This window comes from Muntiacus reevesi, chromosome X (genome assembly GCF_963930625.1).
Source record: "Muntiacus reevesi chromosome X, mMunRee1.1, whole genome shotgun sequence".
In the NCBI taxonomy this organism is placed as follows: domain Eukaryota; kingdom Metazoa; phylum Chordata; class Mammalia; order Artiodactyla; family Cervidae; genus Muntiacus; species Muntiacus reevesi.
The window spans coordinates 40147694-40162620 of NC_089271.1; the positions used below are offsets into that span (position 1 = coordinate 40147694).

A 14927-nucleotide genomic window follows, 5' to 3' on the forward strand; every position below is an offset into this window, starting at 1 on the left:
GAGTAGGAACTCCTCCACTTGGAACAATGATGACTACAGTGATTGACTGGGAGATCCAATATATTCAGCAGAAAAACTGTGCTGTTATTTCTGTTGTTCTGCTGTTCCGTGCTCTTTCTCAGATTAACTGGTCACTATACAATCTGCTATCACTAAAAGGCAAACTGAAGAACTAAGGAGGCACATCTGCTAAAAAGCAAAAATCAAAAACACACCAAAAAACCCCCAAGTTTCTTTCTACATAGTTCTTGACCTATCAAATTCCTCCTTGTATAAAAGTCGTCAGAAATGGAAGAGACAGCAGCGGTGACGTTAAATTCTAAATCCATATAAATAAATTCACTGTTTAATATTTTGCATTTTCGGTCACTCTTTGGTTCCACTAAGGCACATTAAGAGATGCTCCTTTCCTGCTTGCCATTCAAAGAGCAGGACGCTTCATGTGATTTCCTTGTCATCTCCCTTTTACTTCTACCTATACTTTGGAAAGTTGATACAAATTACATACCTGGCGACAGCTTCACTGTATACGAAACCAGCATCAGCTCGTTTTACGATTTCAAAACACAGATCTGCTCCATCCATACTGTAGAGAGATGTGAAAAAGAATATAAGGAAAGAGAAAATTTCAGGAAGAAAACATTGAAAGTGAATACACTGTAAGTAAGTTTTTAGTTGACTTACAGCTAAATATTATAATAAATTATTTGAATCTCCTTCTTTTGATGAAAAAGATACCAATTATAAAGGACATTATAACCATCTTAACATTGAAATCACTGCAAACAGTGACTGCATCCATGAAATTAAAAGACACTTGATCCTTGGAAGGAAAGCTATGACAAACCTAGACAGTGTATTAAAAAGCAGAGACATCACTTTGCCAACAAAGGTCCATCTAGTCAAAACTATGGTTTTTCCAGTAGTTAGGTATGGATGTTACAGTTGGACCATAAAGAAAACTGAGTGCTGAAGAATTGGTGCTTTCGAACTGTGGTGCTAGGGAAGACTCTTGAGAGTCCCTTGGACAGCAAGGAGATCAAACCAGTCCATCCTAAAGGAAATCAACCCTGAATATTCATTGGAAGTACTGACGCTGAAGCTGAAACTCCAATACTTTGGCCACCTGAGGCAAAAAGCTGATTCATTAGAAAAGACCCTGATGCTGGGAAAGATTGAAGGAAGGAGGAGAAGTGGACGACAGAGGATGAGATGGTTGGATGGCATCATTGAGTCAATGGATATGAGTTTGAGCAAACTCCAGGAGACAGTGAAGGACAGGGAAGCCTGGCTTGCTGCAGTCCAAGGGGTTGCAAAGAGTGCAACATGACTGAGTGACTGAACAACAACCACAGCCTTCTTAATGGTCCAGCCCTCACATCTGTATATGACTACTGGGAAAACCATAGCTTTGACTACACAGACCTTTGTTGGCAAAATGTTGTGGGGCATTGTAGGTCGGGGCATCCCCGACCAGGGATGGAACTCGTGTCCCCTGCATTAAAAGGCAGATTCTTAACCACTGAATCACCAGGGAAGTCCAATAACTAATTAATTAATAATCATTAGTAATCATTACTAATATTACTATTCATCAAGCATTATGGAAAGCAGTCCTTGTTTTATCTCTCTTCACTCTTACTATCACCCCATGAGGTCAGCATCCTTCATGTTCTCAAATAATTTGTCTAAGTGAGTAGACACATATGTGACAGGGACAGAATTCAAATCCCTACCTATATTCAATGCTCTTTCCATTATCTAAGTGTGCAAGGAACAAATATACTTATTCAAGCTCAACAGTTCAAATGCAGCATGAAGTTTTAAAAGAACAAGTATATTTTATACTTTCAACATATTCCCACCTAAAACCTGACAGAATACTAGGTACACAGTAAATATTTAATGAATAGTTGACCATATTATATGAAAATACTTTCACATTTATACAAACCTTTACCAATTTTACCTAGTTTTCATTTCACGGCCAATGAACTTTTTCCAATGTTCAATAGGATTCTTTTCTAAACTAATTTTTATGATGGCTCAGTCTACTCTGAAGTATGGCAGGGCCTATTTTGCATCATCAGAAATAAAGCCCAGATGAATGTGATCATGCGTCTATGTGAACAACCCTGATCACCTGTAACAGTCCTACAAGCAGAGTTGCTAGGTCAAGAGGCATAGAAAAGAATGCTTTTGATACATATACTACTGAAAAACTTTCAACAATTTACTCCGCAACTACCGAGTGTGAAAGTGTTCTTTCCTCTACCTTGCTTGGCTCTCCTAGGATGATTATTCTTTTTAATCTTTGCCAATCAGATAGGAGGAAAAAAAGTCACTCACAAATGCTTTCATTTATATTTCCTTGATTACTAGAGAGGCTGAATATTTTTCATTTCTTTGTGTTGTGGGGAGAAGAAAAGCACTCTTTTTAAAGCTGGCTGCAGTTTAAGCTTGGATGGTTCATTTGTGAAGACTAAAAACACATAGTGAGGGAATTATAGCTTTGTTTAGCCTTTTTCCTTTTTAATTGCGAAATGTGAGGATAAGCACGATGCATCTTAGATGAGAGAAGAGTTGGGCAAAGGAGAGAGCTAAACTGATTGCATCATAAAGCAATAAGAATCCTTAGCTTAGAGCCAGAGGAAGGCTTTTTGGAGAGATCTGAAAGGGGGAAAAATCTTAAGGGTGGGAGAAGGTAGTAAGGTGGTGAGAGGCAAATACTTTTTTTTTTTCATTTATTTTTATTAGTTGGAGTCTAATTACTTTACAATATTGTAGTGGTTTTTGTCATGAGAGGCAAATACTTAAAGAGGGAACCAGTCAGTGGGAAATAACTGGAAATCATTTACTGCCCTGGGCTACAGTTACCAGCATGAATCGATTCATTTTCCTGGACATATGTGAAAATACTAGTAATTGAAATGACAATTTCTACATATGCATACACACACACGAAGTTATTTTTAGGTTTCTACTCTTTTCCACTATTTTGGTATCTAGTCTGATACCATTTTTAATTCTGCAATAGTATCTATTTTAGTATTTGGCAAAGTAAGTCTCATTTCGTTATTACTCTTTGCCAACATTTTCCTATGAGATTTTTTTTCCTCCCAGCTGAAATTTAAAATCAATTTCTCAAACACTAAAAAGTTTTAAAAAATATTTTGCTGAAATAGTATTATATTTATAGATTAACAAGTAGAAATTAACACTTTCCTAACATTCTCATCTGTGAATATGATATGCATCTCCATTTCCTTTTATGTCTCTGAGTTAGAATTTTAAGGTTTTCTTCACATTGGTTCCAAATATTGATTATTGGGTTCCCCACACGGAGGCATTTTATATTTTTAGTTGCTATTATAAATGGGATCTTTTGGCTATTATACATTTTTTAATACAATGGTTCATAACCATGGGCACCAAACAAAATTGCCTATGTAATGTTTAAAACAAGCATGCGTGCTCTTTGAGGTTTTAGTCTGAAAGTAAGTCATTACTATGAAAGTAATTTTTCTATTATTAAAGCTATTTGGTTAGTTATTTGTAATGTTAATTGATATTAAAGTAAAAGGCAATCCATTAATTTAAAATTTTATGAGTTATAGAAATAAGAGCTAAAAATACTTTTATGCAAATTTTACTCATCATAGAAACTTAAAATATACATATTCATAAAACATACAATCCCAGTATATTAATCTTGAACAAAAAGTTCACTGTCTTAATTCTTGACAAACTTTACTTGATAACATGCTTTTAAAAACAATTATAAGCCTTCTCTTATTGGTTTTCTCTTTGGCTTCCCATCTTAGGGTGTTTCTGAGGCTGCCAAGAAGTTTCAATAAGCATGCTCTGAATTTCCTTGGTTCCATTCTGAGGGAACGAAATGAGAGAGAGAAGAAATCCTGCTATGGAAGAGTATGGGGAATGTTTCTATACTAAACACAGAGAAAAACTATGGGATGTTTACTCTGAATTGTGAAAAGTGGTGGGATTATGAATGATCTTAACTGCCCCTCATTTCATCTATCTGAATTTTAAAACTTTTGTAATAAACATGCATGACTTATAAAAAATTTAAAAATTATCCAAAAGCAAATGCACAGGTCTAGAGGGACAAGGTATGGCTGTAAGTATGTGGAAGAGATCAAAATATTCCAGCCCCAAATATGCCACTTTAGCAGAGGATTATTTTGAGTTGAAGGCAACTGAAAATCAGCACATACAGGAAAACACTCTACTCTCTTCCATTCTGCCTAAAAATGGGACATTTCCCTTTATTAAAGTGACAGAAATTTCCTTTTGTAAAGGTGCTCCCCTCTCATGTACCAGGAAGAAAAAACCACTCTTACCTGGGTAACAAACCTTGCTAAATAACTCTTTTTTACCATATATTTTCTGATTACCTTCCTACAATTTACTTCCAACCCTAGATACCCAAACTCCCCCCTCCTTCCTTTGTCTAGTCTCTTCACTTTCACTCTTTGTTAAAATGGTATATAAGCCTCTGGGTCTCTGTGGGTTTCACTTTTTCCTGTGAGTATGACTGCTCCCTACTGCCCACCATGTGCAAATGAAAATCTTTTCTCCTGTTAATTTGCCATTTGTCTGTTTAATTCGCAGGCCCAAGGTACTTAACATAAGAGTATACAGAAAGTTTTCTCTCCTCCTCTACAATGTATTCTATAAAAGCAGAGAAAGAGAAGGCTTGTAGGAGACTAGTACCTTCTTGTATGAAGAAGCGTTTCTCAAATTAACTGTGATGATGGTGGTGGTTTAGTTGCTAAGTTATGTCTGACTCTTTTGTGACCCCACAGACCTGCCAGGCTCCTGTCTATGGAATTTCCCAGGCAAGAATACTGCAGTAGGTTGCCATTTCCTTCTCTAGGGGATCCTTCTGACCCAGGGATTGAACTCGTGTCTCATGCTTTGCAAGTGGATTCTTTACCATTGAGCCACCAGGGAAGCCCAACTGTGATGAAGGACTACCTTTCACCACCCCCCCACCCCACACACACTGTAGTATATTAAGAACATTTTTTACAACATACAAAACCACATGCTGTTATTTCACTGCAACATAAATTATTCTAACAGTTTCTAGATGTTTATGCTCAATTTCTGTTCTTATCTCATTATAGAGTGGTAAATGTCTGGTAGACTAGAATTTGTCTGCAAACTATTCTTTGAGGAGCACTGTAAAGAACAGATCAAAGCCGGATTTCTCTGATCAGCATTTCCCCTGAAGGTGATAAAAACAACTACAAAATCTAGATGAAATATTGGGTATGGAAAAACTCAAACTTTCTGGCCAGCCCAATAAAAAATTTTTTAAGTGTTAAACAAATTAACAGCATAAACAGTGAAAAACTACCTATGAGAACAGAGAAAGGATTAGAGCTCAAAGAGGGAAGCAGGAGCTGTTTCTGCCCTGGGGATATGGAGGGGTTATGGAAAGAAGGCAGCTGTGGAGGCAAGAGGTTTCACTTCTGGGGAACTCTAGAGAAGTGACAGTCAGATGCAGCCTTACAGCATGATCCAAGAGGACAGAAAGAGCTATTCTTCTCACAAACCACAGAAGAGTCCACCAAGGGGTAAGGCTCTGACAAAATATCTCATACTCCAGGGTGGAAACATAAAGAGTTGCATTTTGAAATTGCAGTATACAATATATTCTGGTATGTCTTATCAGTAGCATAGGAAAACCCCAATGCTTACCATGGAGAAAAAAGCTGAATTTTAAATATTCAGTAAGAAATAAATAATCAAAAGTGACACTATAGATTTGGGAAAGCAGCAAGAAGAAATTTAAGAATAGAAAAACATAAAAATTAAGAATTTGAAGAGATTAGATAGTCAAAGAGAAAATTAGTGAACTAGAAAATAATCAGCTTGAAGCAAGGAGAGACAAAACATGGAAAAAATAAAGGTGAGATTAAGAAATGTAAAAGATTACTTTGAAAGTCAGCATATATTTCATTGAAGTTTAAAAAGTGAAAAGAAAATGGAGCAGAAACAATATTGAAAATATAATGACTGATAATTACCCAGAGATGATTAAAGATACCAATCCACTGATTTGAGAAGCCCATTAAACATCAAGCAAGAAAAAGAAATCTATAGTTAGCTATATACCACTGAAAACTGCAGGAAACAAAGAAACATAGACAATCTCAAAAACAGTGAAAACAACGGACTATAGACTGATAGCTGACTTTCAGTAGCAATAGTGGAAACCGGAAAACAGTGGAAAAGTGTCTCAAAATAACTGCCAATATAATCTTCTCTTCTCACTTAATAAATCTTTACAGAATGATGGGGAACACATGTACACCCATGGCTGATTCATGTCAATGTATGGCAAAAACCACTACAATATTGTAAAGTAACTGCCTCCAATTAAAATAAAAAGAAAAAAAATCTTTACAGAATGAAGGTGGAAAAACAATTCAGATAAGTAAAATACTGAGATAATTTGCCACAAGCATACCTATCCCTAAAGGAAATATAAAAGAATATTCCTCAGGAAGAAGAAATATGAAGAAAACTCAGAGATTCAGCAAGGCATGGAAAACATAAAATGTAAATATGTAGGTGAATCTAAGTGAACAATGATTGTATAAAACAACTATTTTCTCAGTCTCTCTCTGGAGAGACAGAGATCGATCACATGAAATAGTTACTGTTCAGAAATAGAGGTAGGTAGTGGGGTGGGATGGGGTGTGCCAGGAGGAGATTGATTGATTTTAAATATAAATACTTGACAACAATAATTTATAAGTCAGGAGGTATACTTTAATTTCTAGGTCAACTACTAAGTTCTTTTTCTTTGAACAGACCTTTTACCTATGTGTATAACTTTATAACATTATGCATTAGTTATTTGAAAAACACTGGCCCACTGAGTTATGTAGAATTTCCTAATATTGACATGTTTGATTACATGATATTAAAAATCACTGCTGATTACATTAGAAACATTCTTTAAGTCCTGGGGGGTTTCCCAGGTGGCTCAGTGGTAAAGAATCCACCTGCCAATGCCGGAGATGCAGGTTCAATCCCTGGGTCAGGGAGATCCCTTGGAGGAGGAAATGGCAACCCACTGCAGTATTCTTGCCTGGAAAAACTCATGGAAAGAGGAGCCTGGTGGGCTACAGTCCATGGGGCTGCAAAGAGTTGGATACGACTGAGTGCATGCATGCACGCATGCACACACACCCCCTTAAGCCCTGGGAAGCTGTTAAACTCATGGTGGCAGATATAAGTTTTCCAAAATTCTAATTTTCACTTGAAAAATTTGAATTTCATCATTGGCAACAACTACTGTGAGTTATTTCCCTGGAAGCAGCAAGCTCGCTTTGTTCATTTTTTATTGAATGTCTGCCATATACTCAAGTTTGGGTAACTGTGGCTTGTCTGTTAGTCATTCTTTCAAGTAAAAGTGATGTCACACACACACAAAATACTAGTTTGGATTACAATTCAAGATATTGCAGAAGTGGATTTCTAAGACCCAACAAAATTTAAAGAACTGTAAGCAGAGGATGTTTTCTAATCACAGTATAGTTAAGTTAGAAATTTAAAAAATAACTAGAAAATTCCCAAATGTTTGGAAATTGAGAAATACATGCTAAATAACCTAGGAATCAAAGGCAAAATCACACTGAAAATTAAAAAGCATGTCTAGTATTTCTAATAATAATAAAAAGAGTACATATCAAAACTCGTGCAAGATTGAGGTATTACATTTCAAGACTGGGGTGTTGCCATTATTAAACCCAGAAATATGGAAATGGCTAAAAGTTGGGGCATAGGTCCAGTCTTCCAGTATGGAAAGCTAGCTACAGCCCCACCCCCAAAACACACACACTCCTCAATGCTGGAGAAATTTTTTTTTTAATTTTTTTTTATTTTTCAGTGGGTTTTGTCATACATTGATATGAATCAGCCATAGAGTTACACGTATTCCCCATCCCGGTCCCCCATCCCACCTCCCTCTCCACCCGATTCCTCTGGGTCTTCCCAGCCCTCCAGGCCCGAGCACTTGACTCATGCCTCCCACCTGGGCTGGTGGTCTGTTTCACCACAGATAATATACATGCTGTTCTTTCGAAACATCCCACCCTCACCTTCTCCCACAGAGTTCAAAAGTCTGTTCTGTACTTCTGCGTCTCTTCTTCTGCCCTGCATATAGGGCCATCGTTACCATCTTTCTAAATTCTGTATATATGTGTTAGTATACTGTAATGTTCTTTATCTTTCTGGCTTACTTCACTCTGTATAATGGGCTCCAGTTTCATCCATCTCATTTGAACTGATTCAAATGAATTCTTTTTAATGGCTGAGTAATATTCCATGGTGTATATGCACCACAGCTTCCTTATCCATTCATCTGCTGATGGGCATCTAGGTTGCTCATGCCCTGGCTATTATAAACAGTGCTGCGATGAACACTGGGGTGCACGTGTCTCTTTCAGATCTGGATTCCTCAGTGTGCATGCCCAGAAGTGGTATTGCTGGGTCATATGGTAGTTCTATTTCCAGTTTTTTAAGAAATCTCCACACTGTTTTACATAGTGGCTGTACTAGTTTGCATTCCCACCAACAGTGTAAGAGGGTTCCCTTTTCTCCACACCCTCTCCAATGCTGGAGAAACTTATCTTGTATCAGGTAATCCACCGATGACAAATAAAATACATTAATACAATCTTTTCAGTGGACAATTTTATAATGCTAGACAAAGGTCTTAAAAATGGGCATGTCCTTTGACCCAATGATTTCATTCCAAGGGAAATAATCAGATTATTTGTTGAATTTTAATGACAAGGGTTTATCACAGCTATTTTTAATAGGGAGAAGTGGGAAAAAACCTAAATGCCCAACAAAAAGAGAATGATTAAATAAACTGTGGTAAATCCACAGAGTAGGATATTATGCTGCCATTAAAATGATGCTATAGAAGTGTATTTATTGATATAGGAAGATGTGCATAATATATTAAGATGTACAAACATATGCATTATATATGTGCATTCAAATGTATTGAGAAATTTTTGGATAGTACAACACAGTGTTAAAGAGTAAATGGGTAGGACTCTGGATTTTTTGTTTTCTTTTTACTTAAAAAAAAAAGAACAGGTATTACCATTTTTGTCATACTAAAAACAGTTCTAAATGCTAAAAAATAAAATGCAAAAACTTTCCTTCAGTATGTTGTTAAAATAGTATTTATAAGGCAGTCTTAATACTTTAAAAATTATTTAAATTTAACATAAATATTACAAACACTGATGTAAAATATTAGAAAATAAAAGCTGAAATCAGTGACATTCTACCAGGAGAAAGTTTTTTAATAGAACAGCAAATTAAATCCAATCAAGGGATAGAAGGAAATGATAATGAGCAGAAATTAATGAAGAAAAAACAGGGCAAAAGGCAAAGCAAAAAAATATTCTTGGAAAAGATTTATACAATTGAACTAGAAAAATCCCAATTTTGAGAACCGAACAATATACTTTTATTACACAGATTTCAGAATAAAATCATTAGAAAATAAGAAAATATTTAAAACTTAACGATAATGAAAATCAATGCATCAAAACTTATATGCTATAAATGCATATATTAATATTCTAAAAGAAGAAACGTTCAAGATTTATGATAAGCATCCATCTCCATAAGTCATATAAAATCATCAAGTTAAAGTCAAATAAATTAGATGGAAATAAGGATAGAAACCAATGATATGGAAAACAAACAGATACTGGGAGGATTAACAAAGTTAAAAGTTGTTCCTTGTGAAATGATAAATTTTGGGCAAGCTTGAATTAAAAAATAGACATATAAAGCAGCCTGTATGAAGAATGAAAAAGGAGATATTCTATATACTGCAGACATTAAAAAGATATCAAAACTTTATGCCACAAATTTGAAAATTTATATGAAATGGAAAAATTTCCAGAAAAATAAAACTCATCAAAACACATAAAGAATTAGAAAACCTAAATAATTCTTTACTGATTAAAGGAACTGAGATAGTAATTAAAAACCTTCTGGCATAGAAAACTCTAGGCCTAGATGGCATTTCTCACAAGTTTTACTGAATACTGTGAGGAGAAACAAAATAAATGAAAAGAAGGAACAGTTTCCAATTCATTTTATGAAGTTAGCTTAAACTAGATATAAAATCGGTTAAGGACAGCATGTGAAAATTAATGGGCAATCTCACTAATGAACATAGATGCAAATAAGCCAAACGAAACCATACTGAGTTATATTGAAAAACTGTAACAGGATCAAGATGGGTTTACCAAAGGAATACAAAACTGTTTTAACATTGGGAATTCAATTAATAGAATTCTGTACACTGAGGTAGATTAAGGAAGAAAAAATAATGATCACCTCAAAAAAAGGAAAAAACATTTAATAAAACTATGGATTTAAATCTTAAGAAATTCTTAAATTAAGAATGCAAAAATGTCCACTCCAACAATTTAACAATATTGTGAAGGTTCTAGTCAGAGCAGTAAGGGCAAGATAAAGAGATAAAATGTATAAGAATTGAAAAGGAAGAAACAAATCATCCTTATTTACAGATGGTATAAGTATATATGCAGAATATTCAAAATAATCTAAGGAAAAATGAAAATTAATCAGAATTTAGCAAAATTGTCATAAAACAAATGAAATTAAAAATTTTTTTTCATTAAAGAGCATAGGAATAAATCAAATAAAAGGATGTATAGGATCTCGAGAGAAGAGTATGACTTTTTTTTTTTTAGGAGAAATTAAACAACTAAAATAAATGGAGAAAAAATTATCTTGTTCACAGACTGGAAGACTCAGTATTGTAAACAGCTCATCTTTCCCAAGTTAAAGCATAAATTCAATGGAATTCCAATCAAAATCCCAACAGGTATCATATTAGAAACTGTTAAGCAGAATCTAAAATGTATATGGAAATGCAAAAGGACAAGAAGATTCAAGGTATTTTGGGAGAACAATATGGTGGGAAGATTTGCTCTACTTCAAAATTTTATAATACAAAGCTTAATAATTAAAACTGTACACTATTAACACTAGGATAGACAAACAGGATAGTAGAACATAAGAGCAAGCCTAGAAACAGATACACACACACACACACATATATGTGGATGCTAGATACAGGACAAAAAAGTAACTGCAGAATATTGGGCAAAGACAGTCTCTTCAAATAAATATGTGCTTCTGTGGACCTGAATGTTCATAGCAGTACTATTCACAATAGTCCCTAGATGTCAACAATCCAAATGTCCACTGGTAGTAGAATGGATAAAATATTAATATATTTACAAAATAGACTATTAAATAGTGATCAAAAGAAATTAGCTATAGGTACACAAAAATTTGGCTAAATCTTAAAGATAAAACATAAACTGTATGATTTCTTTTATATACAGTTCAAAAGCAAATAATCTTGCTTTGTTCTAATAAAGCTAGGATTTATTGAGTGCTTACTATGTGACAGGTATTTTCTAAGTGCTTTACATGCACTAATTCATTTAACAAGAGGTCTATGAGGTTAAGTATTTTACCGCCCTTATTTCACTTATGAGAAAACTGAGAAACAGCAGACATCAAGCAACTTGCCTAAGACATCACATAGCTAGTAAGTGGCAGAGCCAGGATTTATTTATTTATTTATTTATTTTTCCAGAGCCAGGATTTAAATTCAGGCAGTTTGACTTTAGGGACCATGCACCCAAATGTTCAGTTTACAAAGAGGGAAACTTCTAACTTCTGCTCAAGGTTCTGAGTCATTTAATGGAAGACAAGAGATTATAGCTAGGAAGGTTAAGATCACAGTATGAGGGAGGGCTCTGGAGAACAATCACATTTTCATGGTGTCGTGGGGGCCCCATGCTCTAGAACCACCTAGTGGGATCTTCGAAATGCAGAGCCTCCATTTCCATCCTCCCAGGTGATACATGTAAATACTTTATTGTTGATAACAGTTTAAACGAATTCTCTATATGTAAGTTTGCTGATAGATGCTTTAATCCTTGCATACACAAATCAATCTCTATTGATTAGAAAAACCCACGACTTTGTTTTATTTTCTTCTAATTCAGGGCTTTTCCTGTGGTACTGTCTTGACGTCTTTACAAATGTCCCATCATCTTTTCCCAATACTTTTATGTTTTATGATATTGCTGGAAATGTCCTCTCTCCACTTTTCCACCTCTCTCTCTCCTACACTTATGTTGATGCTCTTCACCAACTTTGTACAAGCCACTCTGCCTTTTCCAGCTCCCAAACATTTCCTCTACCGATCTCTTACGGCCCTAAGAATCTGTGCCTCTCTGTGGTCACTTAGAACTATTTTGCCAGTTATTATTATTATTTATTTCATGGATAGGCACTTGACTAGTTTGCTAGTTTGACTATAAATAATGTGAGGGCATAAATAAGCCTTTCATTACTGCATAATATCCCACATACTGATGAATATTCACAAATACTTGTTGTCAGTGAATTCATTTCTGAAAGAGAGAGGAGTCATGGACACACGATCTTTTTTTAAAAAACCCTTTCCCCATCTAAAATGGGCTTCCCTGATAGCTCAGTTGGTAAAAATCTGCCTGCAATGCAGGAGACCCTGGTTCGATACCTGGGTCAGGAAGATCCACTGGAGAATGGATAGGTTAGCCACTCCAGTATTCTTGGGCTTTCCTGTTGACTCAGCTGGTAAGGAATCCACCTGCAGTACGGGAGACCTGAGTTTGATCCCTGGGTTGGGAAGATCTCCTGGAGAAGGGAAAGGCTACCCACTCTAGTATTCTGGCCTAGAGAATTCCATGGACTATATCCATGGGGTCACAAAGAGTCAGACACGACTGAGCGACTTTCACTTTCACCCATCTAAACTAAGTTAATTGGGGGAGGAGTTACAACAGTGCAGATTAGAATTTTGATGGAAGGAAAGGGTGTATCTTGGAGGGATTCAGACAGCATTTGTGGAGTTGGCAGCTTCTGAGATGGGTCTTGAAGAAAAAAGTAGAGGGGAGAGGGAAAAGTGGAGCCACGAGAATGACAGAAAGTGAGCAAGGGGGCGTGGTGGAGACTACAAGGTAGTTAAGAGGAGAGCAGTATTTCAAGGCATTTTTTTCCTGACAACTCAACAACAATAAAGCCGGGAGCACTAGAAAATGAGTCAACATGTTAGGTGGGTTTGGAGGAGATTGTGGAAATACTCAAGGGGTCATAATTGGAACCAAGTGCTCCTCTCCCATCTATGTTGAAAATTAAGGTACAATATTACATTCTTTCATATGAACAGACAGGGACCAGAGAAGGTATTTACACAGGTTTATTAATTATAACAAACCTTCACCATTTCAGTGGAGAAGGAACTCCTGCAATGGGAGTTGCTTAAAAAGCAATTTTGATATATGATCAAGTACATTAAAATGACTGAGCATATCCCTGTATGTCTATGTACAAGCTGCATTTATTTTGGTGGGAACTGTTCCTGCTCATTTGTATATGAAGCTTAATACCTTCCCTTCCATTGGGGTGAGTTTTCTTTATCTGTGTTCAGTAGAATGTAACCCTTTTATATGTCAATATTGAAGCAAATTAATTTTCTAGTTTTTTCAATTTTAGCTCAATCTATTGATGTCTTCCTTTGTGAATCTCAGTCCTTTGAAGTTGTAAAAGCTTGCCAAAGATCTGTTAAAAAATTTTCATTTTTTTGCTAGCTTTCCTATGACTTGACTTGTTTATATAAACTCTATTCTGTCTGTGGTCTTCTTTTTGGGGGGAGGGGTGAGATCTAAACTGACATCTGAATTGCTAATGCATTTCCTCAACACTATTTAAAGATCCTTCTTTTCCTATTATATTTACTGTACTTTGCATGTCCTGCTGAAAGGACTCCTTTGAAAAGAAATGCCTGGCACTGCCTGGCTGGCAAGCAGTATTTTTTGTCCTGTATCCTTCTAAGTGGATCGAATGCCAAGGGTGTCTGAGGTATTTTGTGGGTCTGCATGTTTAGTAGTATCTAAAATCAAGACTACTACTGGTGGGTGCTGCAGGCTAGGTAACATTTGAAGGGTACTGGCTCACAATTCTGTGAAGGAACGGATGTACCAAGAAACTCTTCAACTGAGCATGGGTAGACACAAGGAGAGAGAGAGCACCAAAGGAAGGGAAAGGTCATGATCATCAAGAGGAAGACAAAGCACATCACACACACTGTTCTACCTCACAACTTTGCCTTGGACCAGCAGGGAAGCAATAGCTTCCCTGGTGGCTCAGTCAGTAAAGAATCTGCCTGCCATGCAGGAGACCCAGGTTCAATTCCTGGGTTGGGAAGATCCCCTGGAGAAGGGAAAGAATACCCACTCCAGTACTCTTGCCTGGAGAATCCAATGGACAGAGGAGCCTGGTGGACTACAGTCCATAGGATCACAAGAGTTGGACATGACTGAGTGACTAAACCACACAGCAGGGTACAGATTCAAAGTTGTTTTGACCCACATGTGTGGCCTCCCTTAGTTTAGGTCTACCTGGAGTATTTGGAGGGCCTGAGACAAATATACCAATTGAAGTCCATGATGCCGTATGTTTAAATATTTAAAAATTATACATCAAACTTAAGAATTGCTAAATGTATTCTAACCTTTGACCTTGATTCATAAGGGCTTGGAAGTTTAGGATCTATTAAAAATTCTTGGGTTCCTTGGATTTCCTTACCAGAATGTGGCATCTTGGGATACCCAACCCTTGGCCGGCCCTCCATTTTTACCCCACCCACCGGCTTCATGCCTAATCTTACAGCCTTCCTATGCTGTGACTGATATCCTAAGGTACAAGTGGGAACTGTCCAACCACAGATTTTACAACTACTTACCAAGGCCACTGACTTCCCT

General features: G+C 36.2%; 1 protein-coding gene across 8 annotated transcripts in view; it reads right to left on the reverse strand.

Annotated features, from left to right (window-relative positions):
• CASK (calcium/calmodulin dependent serine protein kinase) overlaps positions 1-14927 on the reverse strand; it is a 369874-nt gene that overhangs the window by 187567 nt on the left and 167380 nt on the right. For all 8 annotated transcript variants that reach the window (XM_065915191.1, XM_065915189.1, XM_065915187.1 and 5 more), the window contains exon 4: positions 509-586. In XM_065915191.1, coding sequence (XP_065771263.1) covers positions 509-586 — 78 coding nt within the window. The remainder of the gene's footprint in view (positions 1-508; positions 587-14927) is intronic.